Source organism: Humulus lupulus, chromosome 6 (genome assembly GCF_963169125.1).
Source record: "Humulus lupulus chromosome 6, drHumLupu1.1, whole genome shotgun sequence".
NCBI classification, from domain to species: domain Eukaryota; kingdom Viridiplantae; phylum Streptophyta; class Magnoliopsida; order Rosales; family Cannabaceae; genus Humulus; species Humulus lupulus.
In genome coordinates, this window is record NC_084798.1 from 22,267,304 (window position 1) to 22,281,669 (window position 14,366).

Below are 14,366 nucleotides of genomic sequence, written 5' to 3' on the forward strand. Positions count from 1 at the left end.
ATATAGGGTATCAGTGCTGGACCGACCGGAAGGTCAATGAGAACTACAAGCGCTTACCTGGTCTAAGACCAGATGATTTCAGCCAAGGTATATGACCCCGGTGACTGTTTGTCACGTGGCTGGGGGACGCTGTCCTTAGTTACGACTCTAGAGTCGGGGGGATGGTTATGTTGGTGACTATCACCATGCACCTATCCTGATCAAGCTTATGAAGGAACCACTTATCAATTGAGTTGTACCCACTTCTGTGACTTTTGGTTATTGTCACCTATTTGCCTAAGTTGTTGGTCCTGAGTAACCAATACAATTACTGTTGATATTATATCATGTTATACTGTGTTTTCTTGCTGGGCTTCGGCTCACTGGTGCTACGTGGTGCAGGTAAAGGCAAGAGGAGGCTGGATCATCCTTGAGTTGGAGAGCTTAGGTGATGATGTGTACATATGCAGTTGCCGTCCGCCACGGCCGATGTTTAAAGTGGAACTAGGGTTAAATCCTGTTTTGCCGCTTAGAACGGCCTATTGTAAATATTTTCTATAATAGAATCTGAAATTATATTTTCGGGATCCCAATATATATATTAAACGTTCTAGTGAGACGTTACATCTTAACCAAAAATATTTAATCCCTAAACCGCTAATCATACTTAGTTCACGTTTTTGGCCAAATGACTCGGTTAACGAGTTTAGCACTGTTTACAAGGCACACCGTAACGGTCCCTGGAGTTTGGGGCGTTACAATATACTTTCATTAACATGAGACCGAAGCAAGAATTTTGCAACAATTTGGTTAGAGTGAAGCAAATCATATGAAATATAAGACTAAATGAGAATAATTCAATGTCAAGATCAACAAACTAACTCAAAGTAGTAAAGTTTTGGAATCTTAAGGACAACTTTTTTGTTGGTCCCCAAAGAAAAATATATACATGGTATTGGCATTGTTTGCCTTACAAAATTGTAACAATCATTTTTGCTAGAGATTGTCAATAATCAGTGTGTATATGCCAATCATTAGGCATTCAAGTGAGAAATAAGATTGGTGAAGGAATCTTCTGAGCAAGGAATTGTAAGAGCTCCCATTGGATGATCATATCCAAATTCCTCTTCAGCTTGATTCAGCAGCTCTTGGAATGATGGCAAATTCAAATATGCCATAGGGACCACAAATCTCTTCATTCTGTTTTCCCCAACATAAACAGCCAAATACCCTTTTGGAACTTCTTTTGAGCTTGAGAAAGGTCTCTGAATTAGCTTCTTAGCATGAACTATGCTTGGAAATCGGAAACCCATTCTTGTGATTGTCTCTAAAGGAAGAAGGAAAAAAGAAAAGGTGAAGACAGAAAAGAGATCTCAAATGGTTTACAAAGAAAGCTGAATACTTGAAACTAGTGAACCCAATCTTATGTGAAGGCTAAAAAAGCAATTAAAATTGATGGATGGGGTCAAGTGAAAGTAATATAGTCCTTGAGAAATGACATGTTATGGTCATCCTTCTCATCAATAATTAAGTTTTGTGTACTCAAAATTGTGGTCAAAAACCTTCATGTCCAGCTTGTTGAAAAGAAAACAGAACAACACCCGGCCCAGCAGTCCTTTTATTTTTTTTAATTTTTTTGCTTTGGCCTCAACTCAAACATTATTTGAAGAAACAAATAAGAAAAGAGTATAGATGTTACTTGCAGGATGTACTGGCTTTACTAGAATGACAGAACAAGCTGTTGTACATTTTGTTCATTATTTCTGCTGTTATGATTGAACTCTCTATTTAATGCATACATATTCCATCCAATTCTGCACTTAAATTGTGTAATATTATGTCCAAGACATGTCCCTTACTGTATGGGGCCACATATTTCGATACAAAATATGTAACATTTGATTTGTAATCTTCATTATATGATTCTGCATGTACTCACTGCTGGTTTCTGCATTAAAATACTTGTCATTATCATCTGTCGATGCCTAATAACCTGATGACAAATAAGATTACTATGATTATGTTCTTAATTTGTCTAGAAGATATGAATTGAGTTATATGCAACTTTTTCTTCAACAAAAGCGTAAAAAAATAACACAAATATCTCTTTAATATATCTTTGTCGGACTGAAAATAGAGCATTTATTATATCAATCAATATTGAGGGAGACTTGCCTTCCTCTTATCCAATTTTTTTGTACTAGTTTCCCATTCATGGGCTGTTTAGAAATCTTCTCACATAGTTCAAAGAAGCATATTGTTTAGGTCTCGTTATAATATAGTTATAATCTATTCACGTTCAAAATAAGAAAATAATATATCAAGATATGTGATATAGGACAAATTGTTGAATATATTTATATTTATATATAAGATTCATCATTTAATACCTGACAAAAAAAAAATTCATCATTTAATATTTTATACGTTCACACATTAAAATTTAAAGAGAATATGTAATATTATATATCACTCAACCTTGTTTTCTAATGAATATGAGTCTTATGCAGTCTTTTTTTTAATCAAATTACAAGTGAGGTTGTGTAACATATGGCACTCTTTAGAGCTTTTTCTCATTTGGTTCTGCATTTTGGGATTTTAACCAGGTTGTGTTATAGTTGAAATTGATTGGTTTTGTTTCAACAAAGCTCTATATATCTATATCTATATCTATTTCTATATATGTACATATATATTCAAGTTAAAACAGGTGCCTTTCAATGTTTTGATGATTCATATCTATATGAACTTTTTGCAATCCATGTCTATATGTGCTTTTTTCTTATTCTTTTTTCAGTGCCTAGAAGTGGTAAGTCTTTTTGTTATCAAGTACATAACAAACAACATGAATGAAACCAGTGGAGTCCCAAGTCCCAACATGTTTTTCTCAAACATGTTTTTCACAAACAAATAATAGCCATATAAATCACAATTACAATTGAAGGCAAAATCATGAGACACATTTCATATGCTTTTGTCTCTAAACTAACCCCACACAAAAAGTTACTACTCATAACAATTTCCATTCATCTATATATATAGGGCAGACAAAACCACACAGCTACAACATCAAGTCCTCACTTTCTCTACAATAAAATATTTTTGAGAACTCAATACTTCCTCTCTCAACAAAATACATTGAAAGATCAACATGGCATTTGGATTGCCTGGTTTTGCTAAGGGTAAGAAGGCTCTCCAAAGAACACTTTCGGGCATCAAAGAAGCTGATTTGAAGTCCAAAGCCATCCCAAAAGGCTACTTTGTAGTCTATGTTGGAGAGGAGCAAAAGAAGCGATATGTAGTACCTCTTGCGTACCTAAATGAGCCTGCATTTCAAGAACTGCTAAGTATGGCTGAAGAAAAATTCGGATATGATCATCCGATGGGAGGCATCACAATTCCTTGCAGAGAAGACATGTTCATTGAACTCACTTCTCAGTTGAATTGATTGTAAGTCTTAGCACTAAGATAATTTAGTAGAAGGGTTTATGCCAAGCCAAGAGAGATGGCTTCACCTATCTAGATAAATAATTAAGTTCTAGTAAGACTATCTAATATGCTGTATTTCTGAGTTACCAACTTTTTTCAATTAATGAGAAAGTCTAATTGTGTTAAGACAAATCTGCCTTCCTTCAAGTTTGGTAATCAAATCACAGTGCTTTATCACAAATAAGAGACAGAGTAAAGAACATTAATAAAGAATACTCAATTTGTGGAGTGAAGTTAATCACTTCAGCCACCTAATACAAGGCTGCAGGGTTCTTGAACCCTTTGTCAAATCCACAAGAATACCAGCACTACAACAGCTTGATACACAACAATGTCTCTTAAAATATTACAAGAAAATCGATTCTCAGATTGGTTCTAAACAAAAATGAATTTCACAATTTTGTAAGGAATACCAAGAATATATTTTTCTAAAAAAAAGTTGTCACTCAGATGGAGATAAATGAATACCATTCCAAACTTATATTACATTGAGTTGTTTTATTATTCTTGATATAACACTGAATTATTTCTCTTTTACCCATTATATTGTATATGAGTAGCCTCACACTAAGAAAATTACAGAAAAAATATTGATTCCATCTTTTGTTAGTGAAAGTAATCTTATATATAGTTTAGTTTAATCAAAGAGTATATGTATGAAGAAATGTATAAGCCTTTGAATCCAAATTAAAGTAAGCTATCAATTCAATCATGTTTTCTAATTGGAGCTGCAGTGATCATGTGATTAATAAAAAAATTAAGTCTGATGGGTTGTTTTCTTTGATAAAGCTGTACTTTATTTCTACACTTTTTTGGTTAAAAAGTCCAGACCGAAAGTTTACTCAGAAGCACAGAACCAAACTGTCTATATCTGAGAATAGTGCTAAGCTACCAATCCATCTTATCTGGTTAAGTACATAGAAGCAATGTTACTTCGATTTGGATTAAAAATTTATGTGATCACACCACATAAAGGTAAATAGATAAATAATGAGTTTAACACTTCAATGTTAAACTGATTTATGAACAATCTAATTTTATTATACTCTATTTTATTAAGATATACTCCCCCAACGGATAGTAAACTTATAACAGTGGTTATCCATGTCAAGTGGTAGAAACAGGCTATTAACTCCATAATTAATATGACATGTTTATATTCTTTTCCATCAAACATATCTACATGTAAGAGTTCTCTGAACTCAAGAACTGAACCAGAAAAACAATGGCAGAAAGAAATAACAAAACTGAAAGAGAGAAGTAAAATGAGTAGAAAATGAAGAGCTTAACAGAAAATGATGAGACTCATATCAATATATATACAAGCTAAGCTAGTAGATGAGAAATTGTTACAACAGAATTAGTTACATAACAGAGCAAGGCAACTAATACAAATAACAGATTCTGTTATAACAGAATTGGTGCCTCACTAGAGTGTTCACACTCAGACTCAATTCTAACACTACACTATATATAAACTTTGTATATTCATGTTTTCATGAACAAGAGATGGAAGCAATAATTTTTCTGCAATTTGCTTGGTGTGAGACTAATAATGTATAAAAGAGGGTAAATGAGAATATTTCAATGTAAAGATCTAAAAACTAAGGATTCAGTAGTAAAAGTTTTGGAATGGTATTCATTTATCTTGATCGATCTTAGGGACAACTTTTTTGTTGATCCCCAAGGAAAAAATATGTACATGTATTGGCATTGTTTGCCTTACAAAATTGTAACAATAATTTCTGTTAGAGATTGTCAATGAGTAGTGTGTATGCTAATCACTACACATTCAAGTGAGAAATAAGATGGATGAAGGCATCTTTTGTGCAGGGAATAGTAAGAGCTCCCATTGGATGATCGAATCCAAATTCCTCTTCAGCTTGACTCAACAACTCTTGGAATGATGGCTGGTTCAAATATGCCACAGGGATCACAAATCTCTTCATTCTGTTTTCCCCAACATAAACTGCCAAATACCCTTTTGGAACTTCTTTTGAGCTTGAGAAAGGTCTCTGAATTAGCTTCTTAGAATGAACTACGCCTGGAAATCGAAAACCCATTCTTGTTATTGTCTCTAAAAGAAGAAATGGTGAAGAAAGAAAAAAGATCTCAGAGGGTTTGCAAGGAAAGCTGAATGCTTGAGAATGTGAAAATTTGATGTGCTAGTGAACCCAATCGTTTGTGTATATATACACACTCAAGACCCTTAAAAAAATAAAAGGTGAACACTAAAAAAACAATTAATAGATGGGGCCAACCTTCTCATCAATGATTATGTTTTGTGTACTCAAAATTGTGTGGCCAACAGTCCTTATGTGATTTGGCCCCAACTTATTACATATTATTTTTCAAAAATAAATAAAAGAGTACAGATGTTACTTGCAGGATGTACTAGCTTCACTTGAATCACAGAACATGCTGAGGTACACTATGTTCATTATTTATGTTGTTATGATTGAACTCTCTATCTAATGAATAGATATTTCATCCAATTCTGTACACAAATTTTGTAATAAAATGTCCTAGACATGTCCCCTACTGCAAGGGGCCACATATATCGATACAATTTCTAATCTTCATGATATGATTCTGCACTGACTTCTGCATTAAAATACTTGTCAGTTGTCATTATCAACTCTGCTGTCAAAGCCAATAACCTGATGACAAAGAAGATTACTATTTGTATTATATATTTATAGCCTTTTTCTTCTGAAGCAGGGTACTGATTATGTACTTAATTTGTCTAGAAGATATAAATTGAGTTAATCATGCAGCTTTTTCTTCAACAAAAAACATAAGAAATAAAAAATAAAAAGATGGCCACATAAGTCTCAACCTTGTTTTCTAATTAATAGTCTTTTGCAGTCATTTTTTTTAATCAAATTACAAGTGGGGTTCCTGTAAAATATTGCACTATTTTTCTCAACTTGATCTTTTTCCCATTGAAATTGAATAGCTTCGTTTCAACAAAACTATATTTATTTCTTCTCGGTTTAAATGTTTTTTTTTTTAGTTAAAACGGGTTTTTTTTCAATGTTTTGATGATTCATATGTATATGAATTCTCTCTCTTATTCTTTTTTTAGTGCCTATAAGTTATTAAGTCTTTTTCTTAGTGATAACAACACAACATGAAGGCAACCAGTGGAGTCCCAACATGTTTTTCTCAAACAAATAATGGCCATATAAATCACAATTGAAGCCAAACTCATGAGACATTTCATATGCTTTTGTCTCCAAAAGAACCCCACACAACAAGTTACTACTCATAACAAGAGTCCATTCATTTATATATAGGGTACACAGCCACACAGCTAAATCATCAAGTCCTCACCTTCTCTGCAACAAAATATTTTTGTGAACTCAAAACTTCCTCTCTCAATAAAATACATAGGAAGATCAGCATGGCATTTGGATTGGTTGGTTTTGTTAAGGGCAAGAAGGCTCTCCAAAGATCGCTTTTGGGCACTAAAGAAGCTGCTTTGAACTCCAAAACCATTCCAAAAGGCTACTTTGCAGTGTATGTTGGAGAGGAGCAAAAGAAGCGTTATGTAGTACCTCTTTCCTACCTAAACGAGCCTGCATTTCAAGAATTGCTAATCATTGCTGAAGAAGAGTTCGGATATGATCATCCGATGGGCGGACTCACAATTCCCTGTAGAGAAGACACCTTCATTGAATTCACTTCTCAGTTAAATTGATTGTAAATCATAGAACTAACATAATTTTGTAGATCATATACTTTGACTCTAAAAAGGAAATTGTTTGACTGGTGAAAATTGTATAAAGAAATTGCTCATTTGAATCTACATGTTGTCCTCCTTTATGTCTTCATGTCATACTTAGTTCTGATTTTCTTACTGCACCATTTGTATCAAATAACATCTCTTGTACCAGCTTCAAAATACATTGACTTTTATCTGATAAGTACTTTAGAATTAGTCACACAGTAATATAAACCATTCATCCTTAAGAAGACTAGCAGAATCTTATAAAACAAAGATAAGTATGAATAAGTGAATAAGAGTTTTCTGACTCAGAGTTCAACAAAATTTGAATGTTACTAGGTTTCTTTGATTATTAAGTTATTGAAATAAAAGCAACTTCTTTCAAGAAATTGAAATATAACTTCTTTGAGCTGGTGACTTATTTAAAAAAATTCAGAGAAATAAGAGTCAAAAGTAGAACATAACTTTGTTTTCTGCTTAATCCAAATGAAGTTCTGGGAACATTAACTTGTACAAACAAATTAGCTCTTAAATGAGTACTCATTAAAGATGAGACATGCACTCAATTGCTTAGTATTTGAATTTTACTTAAGTATGTATATTGCTGATCATACATATTCTATTTCAAAAAAATTAGTTTTTTTTTTTTTTTTTGCAAATACCAAAAAGCTATGCAGACCAAAGGATGAACAAGGATTCTATGTCAGATTCATAAGGGAAAAAAAAAGGTTCTGTTCACATAAAATTTATGAATGAAAATTTCCAATAATATTCACTAATTTGTATCATTCTTGGGGATAACTTTCTGTTAATCCCCAAGGAAAAAATATTTACAAGGTATATGGCATTGTCTGCCTAACAAATTGTAACAATAAGTTTTGTTAGCTGTTATCATCTATTGGAGTCTAAACTCATAAGATTAGGAGCTCAAGTGAGAAATAAGATGGATGAAGGCATCTTCTGTGCAGGGAATTGTAAGAGCTCCCATTGGATGATCGAATCCGAATTCTTCTTCGGCCTGACTGAGCAAGTCTTGGAATGATGGCTGGTTCAAGTATGCCACAGGGATCACAAATCTCTTCATTCTACTCTCACCTCCAACGTAAACTGCTAGAAAGCCTTTTGGAATATCTTTTGTGCTTGAAAAAGGCCTCTGAATGAGTTGCTTGGCATGAACTAAGCTAGCGAAGCGGAAACCCATTGTTGTAAAAAGAGTGTCTGAAGGAAGAAGAAAGAAGCAAAAGTGAGTTGAGATATCTCAGAGAAGTTGCAATGAAAGCGTGTTAATTGGGAATTTGAGGAGTTGGGATGGTAGTGATCTCAGTCTTGTGTATATTTATAATCAATAATACTCTTGATTGGATCTGTAGGACAGATATATTGATTGCATATTGAAATGAATGGTGAAACACTACAGAGCAAATTAGCTGGATTGGATGGGGTCTAGTGAGGCATAGTCTTTGTGCAATCACATGATATTGTCCTGATCTTTTTAGATTCAAGTACAATATAATTTATTTTTCTATGCAATTTTCTTCCCAAACCCACCACACCAACTCAGACCAAAATAATTGCAACCTTAATGTGAAATCTTAATTTGATCCTTCAATGGCTATTGCTGCATTATATACAGTTCATTATCTTCTACTATATATACTATTGATTGCCTACTTTTCTCACGACATAGAAAACTTGTGCTTATTATGTTATTATTATTCATTGCTTATAAGCCACTCATTATGTTCTTTGTGAACATAACATATATTGATCAGATAAGCATTCAAAAAGAATATCCAAAAAATTTAATGTCAAAAAAAGAGTATATATGATGGTCACAAAAGTATACACTCTAAGATGGTTGGTCATATGAGATAAGTTATTATGTTGAAACAATAAAATATGTTCTGTCTTTCGATTTGTGTGTTCTTCATGTTGCATGTGTTTGTAGGAGTGTTCATCCATGTTCTCGCGAACACAATGTTAGAGATTAAGGGGTGTTTGATATGGGGTAAAATAAAGGTGGGAATGAGAATCTAAAATCTTTCTTATGTTTGATTCAAATTTTAAGGGGTAAAGTTAATATTTTAATGTTACATTTATCCTAAGTTCCTCTGCACTTTTCAAGACAACTCAACTACTCAAAACAAACACTCATAATTGATTAATTGTGTGTTAAGTTTTGAGATTAGAGAATGCATATACATAGTGGCTATGAATACTTTGACCAGGTATTTTAGTAAAGCTTTTCTAAAAAATATAGGGGCAATAAATATATAAATACACCCAAACTAAATTGTTTAATATGTTATCTTTTTTTGATTTCCTATACAAGTATTTTATCTCCCTCTTTTCTTTTCGGTAGAAGCTCTTGTCCTTTTGGTGGGACTTGATTAAGCTCGAGCTATTGGTCTTTTAGTCCAAGCTTTTTACTTCATTTTCTCTGATTTTGGCCATCAACTCATTATACCAAAGTAAATTTGGAGTTTTTTTTTTCTAACTTTAAAACTTTATTGTTTAACTTTTTGGGATATATATTTATGATGTTGGTGGCAATTTTAATATTGTTGTCGTAGATTGAGTAAGTATACCACTAGGCTAAACAAAAAGCTAACATGGATGGAAGAAATCCTCCACTATTAACACCTCCATTTGTCGTCTTCTCACCTATCTTAATTATTTCTAAATATAATATTTTCGAAATTAACAAATATCTATATTAATTATTAACAAATAGAAATAAATTATTCTCACGTTAACAAATAGAAATAGTTATATTACATAAATATCTATATTAAATATTAATAAATAGAAATTGATTATGTTGGATTAAAAACACATGTATTAATGTATGATGTTATTATAAAGTTTGATACAAAATAAAGTGATCAATTATGTTATAATAATAATAGGGTATTAATATATATTATGGAATAAATATGTAAAAACTATAAGTTATATTTATAATTTGATGAGGGGTCAAATTATAAATATCCAAAACTAATATTAATATCAGTTAATATATAGAGTTGTGGTCTCCAAGAAACAATACGACCCTCATTCTCTCCTTCCCCATCACAGAGAAATACACAGAGATAAACTATTTTCTTGGAAGATCACAACCATTTCTCTATCATCACCAACAATGACTTCAGGTTAGTGTTTCCGCTCTTGTGTTCATCTTCTTCTTTAATTTAACAAATGATCTATAGAGTTATGATTTAGGATTTCTCATATATGTATTTATAGTGACATATTTTGGATTATGTATTGGAAATTATTGTTTGTTCAAGTTATTTGAGTGTATTAGAAATTCTAACAATTGGTATCAGAGCCACATTTGCTTGAACTATTGAAGATTTGATGATTTTGTTTAAAAAATTTGTGGAATTGTTAAAGTTAGGGTTTTGATCTTTTTTGGATTATAGACCGTTGGATTTTTTATTTATTTTTTAATTCACACGATTCGGATATATATATATGTTGAAAGAATATTGTATAACTTTTGTTGTTCAATTTTTTTTTCAGCGGCTTGTGCATGTGTATGAAGTTTTTGGTTATACTATTTATTGTTTTTTTTTCTGATTATTGTTTTGGGTTTTTTCTTTGAAGTTATGCACTTGTTTTTATAATATGTTAGATTATATATTTTATAATTTGAATATATAAATATATATATGAGTTTTTTGCTTTATTATGTTTGAATGATCACCAATGACTTCATATAAACATATATATATATATATGCACATTTGCTTAGTATTATTTATAGAATTTATTAATTATTTTTATTAAATTTATATCAATGTCATATAAATTTCAAATAAATATCATATTTTAATTAAATAATTTATTTATTTTTGTTTAAGTTTATGTTTATTATAATTTTTGAATTTGAGAGGGACAAGAAGAGATCATATATTATATGTTTACTGTAATATTAAATATTATGCGTGGAATTTAAATTTAAGTTTCTTGCTACTTTTAAAAAAAAAAAGCAATTTCTTACTAATTCACAATAGATTATATTATATATTTAATATGATCTTATTCTAATAAGTGAGTTTAAGTTTAATTAAATTAAGTTATAAAACATATGATCTTATTATTTTTAAATAATTATCATTGTAAAATATCTTAAAAATATTATATTTTAATTTGTTTAATTATTTATTATTTTTAAATAATTATTATTGTATAATTCTAAAAAATATCTCATTTTAATTTTTTAATTATTTATTTTATTTTATTTAAGTTTAAGTATTTACAAACTGTCGTTAATTATAAAAATATTCTGTTAAATATAAGAATATTCCGTTAAAATTAACCTTAAAAAAATAAAAAACCGTTAAAACCAAGAATTTCCGTTATCTACACACTTATTATATAGAAGAGATATATATATATATATGGGTGCACTCTTAATGGTTACTACCCATGGATGGTGACTTTGATATTAACCATTAGATTAAGATCAATGGTCTACATTTATAGTTTTTAATTAAAATTTTTAAAAATAAATTGTGATTTTTTCAAATTTTTAGAAGAGTGGCCTGATGACATGGCGGTCGTATAATTATTAAATTAAAGAATTAAATAAAATCTTATCTAAACATTATAAAGGAAATTTGCATTATAAATATTTATAAAAAAATAAGTCAAGAATGTTATAACTGTTATATTCTAGTTTTCAAAAAGAAAAACGGGTTATTTTTTGGGTTTTCAAAAAGATTGGCTTTGAATGTCGCCGGCGTTCCTGGGATTCTCGGCTCCGATCTCGCTCTATAGACAAATATGAAAGTCACTGCCATTATCATAGGACACCCCCATACTTGTCATTGTGCAGTAATGCTCTCATATACTTTTGTCATATTTGATTTTTTTTTATCTATATATATGTTTGTGTTTGTTATTTTGGACTCCTAGTTTGAATTTGATTTTGTTTAGCAAGTTTCGTGATATAGTTTTCTTGATCTACTATCCATATATTTTTTTTCATTTTATCTTTTTTTTTCTAGATAATTTTCTTATGATATGTCGAAGATATTGAATATTGGTAATGAAATTTCTTTGAGTGTACGATTTTAATCTTCACCATCATCCTCATTTTCATTGGATTTGCAAGCATTATTTCAATTTAATGTTGCAGAGATAGCATCGTTAGCAAGAAAGGGTTTGATGGAGGGAGCATATCTAGGTATCATTCTGTGAGAATTGGGAGGTGTCTGAATTACCTATGCAAGAAAATTAAGAGCTTAGAAGACTTTTTTTTTGAAGAAATTGAAAGAAATCGAAGAAGAAAAAGGAAAACTCTATACTACAATTATGTATTTTGTAAATATAATTACTTACGTTTTATATGTTATGTGTATTACCTATTTGTTTTCTATACATAAACTAATATTGTAATGTTAAATTGTTATTAGAAAGTATTTTTAAAATTTTATTATATCAAAATGTCTACAAATATACATTAAAAAGGAAATTATTTTCTGAAATATCATTTAGTAACATTTTTATAGAATGTCACTAAAAAGATTTTTTAATATAAAAAATAAATATATAATTCATTATTATTAAAAATTTTGTAATATTTGAAAATGATATTTAATTATTTTTAATTACATTTTTTTCAAATGCCACTAAAAAGAATATAGTTTTGCAACAGTTACAGTTTTGCAACATATTTTAGTTTATATATATAATTAATAATTTTAACATTAGTGTGTGTATATTTATTATTTTAAAATTTTAATTAATGAAAATTATAATTCTATTGGTTTATTCAATACCCTTCAGTAGTTAATGAAAATTTATTATTTTATTTGTTTCCAAAAATAAAAATGGTGATTGATATATTTAATAGCATGTAATATACATTTAAAAAAAATTATTCATTAACATATCGTATATAAATATAGTATTTGTTAAAACATCTTTTTGTTATTTTGAGTTTTTATTAAAAAAATCAATATATTTTTAATAATAGGTTTTTTCTATAATAAAACATTAAATAATAAAATTTACATAAATATTTATTTGAAATAAACTATCACTTAATTTTTTTGGCAAGAATAATTAATGTGACAATTATCATTCAAACTAATATTTATTACCTAATTAAACTAAATTTTGAAATTCTTTGTATTTATTTCTTTTTTAATTTTTTTATCATCTTTATCACTTGCCTATTTAGTATTATTTTTTATTGGGTTTATACCTTTTTAGACCCTGTGTTTTGTCTCATTACTTGTTTGGACCCTGTGTTTTGATAAATTACTTTTTGGACCCTATATTTTGTAAAATAGTTAAAATAGAACCCTAAACCCAATTTTGGTCAATGTTTTCTCAACTAAAATGACAAATAATTTACCAAACTAACAATCCAGAACAAAAATAAAATCATTCTACTTAAAAACTGTATTGTTATATTCAATTTTTTCTTTATCAAAATTGAGTTTAAGGTTCTATTTTAACTATTTTACAAAATAGATGGTCCAAAAAGTAATTTGTCAAAACACAGGGTCTAAACAGGTAATGGGACAAAACATAAGGTCCAAAAAAGTATAAACCTATTTTTATTTCTTTTATATAAATATATCCACAATTTCGAAATTAATTGACACTATAAAAATTTCCAATTTTTTTATTTTATATATTTATTTATTTATTTTTATTATCTTTTTAACCATTCATCTTCATGAAAATCTTGTTTAGTGAAAAATGTCCAATTTTTTTTTAAACTATCTACGCGAGGAAGCTTCAATTTCAAAGTGTTTCTTGTAAGATATTCAATCATTTTTTGTTATTTGTTTTTCTTTCTTATAGAATTTTGAAATCTTTTAATTGTTAAAAAAAATTATAACATATTTATAACCTTTTTTTTAAGTGATAATCTTCTTCTTCTTCTTTCTAATAGAAATTCTTGATGGAATCCGATATCGAATGGAGGAAACGAATCGATCATGATTTCAAATAGATGAGAAATGAATTAGAGTCTTTGAAAAGGCATTTAGAAAACAAGGAAAAATGTAAATGCAGATATGAGAAAAAAATAAAGATAACAAATGAAGAAATAAAAAAAATGGTCTCAATATAAACATGATATAATGGTCTCAATATTAGTATTACATTTTATCACACAACAGAGATTAAAGAAGCAATATGGACT

General features: G+C 29.5%; 2 protein-coding genes across 2 annotated transcripts; one reads left to right on the top strand and one right to left on the bottom strand.

Annotated features, from left to right (window-relative positions):
• The first annotated feature begins 2,676 nt into the window (after window positions 1-2,676).
• On the top strand, window positions 2,677-3,588 carry LOC133781869 (auxin-responsive protein SAUR21-like). The gene has a single exon (XM_062220977.1). The coding sequence runs from the start codon at window positions 3,131-3,133 to the stop codon at window positions 3,425-3,427; it is 297 nt and encodes a 98-aa protein (XP_062076961.1). The 5' UTR covers window positions 2,677-3,130; the 3' UTR covers window positions 3,428-3,588.
• A 4,326-nt stretch (window positions 3,589-7,914) lies between these two features.
• On the bottom strand, window positions 7,915-8,592 carry LOC133781871 (auxin-responsive protein SAUR24-like). Its single transcript, XM_062220979.1, has one exon. The coding sequence runs from the start codon at window positions 8,397-8,399 to the stop codon at window positions 8,118-8,120; it is 282 nt and encodes a 93-aa protein (XP_062076963.1). The 5' UTR covers window positions 8,400-8,592; the 3' UTR covers window positions 7,915-8,117.
• Window positions 8,593-14,366: the final 5,774 nt, after the last annotated feature.

What these genes read in the sequence shown, in the direction of transcription:
- LOC133781869 (XM_062220977.1), top strand. Translation starts at nt 3,131, where the DNA reads ATGGCATTTGGATTGCCTGGTTTTGCTAAGGGTAAGAAGGCTCTCCAA.
- LOC133781871 (XM_062220979.1), bottom strand. Translation starts at nt 8,399, where the DNA reads ATGGGTTTCCGCTTCGCTAGCTTAGTTCATGCCAAGCAACTCATTCAG.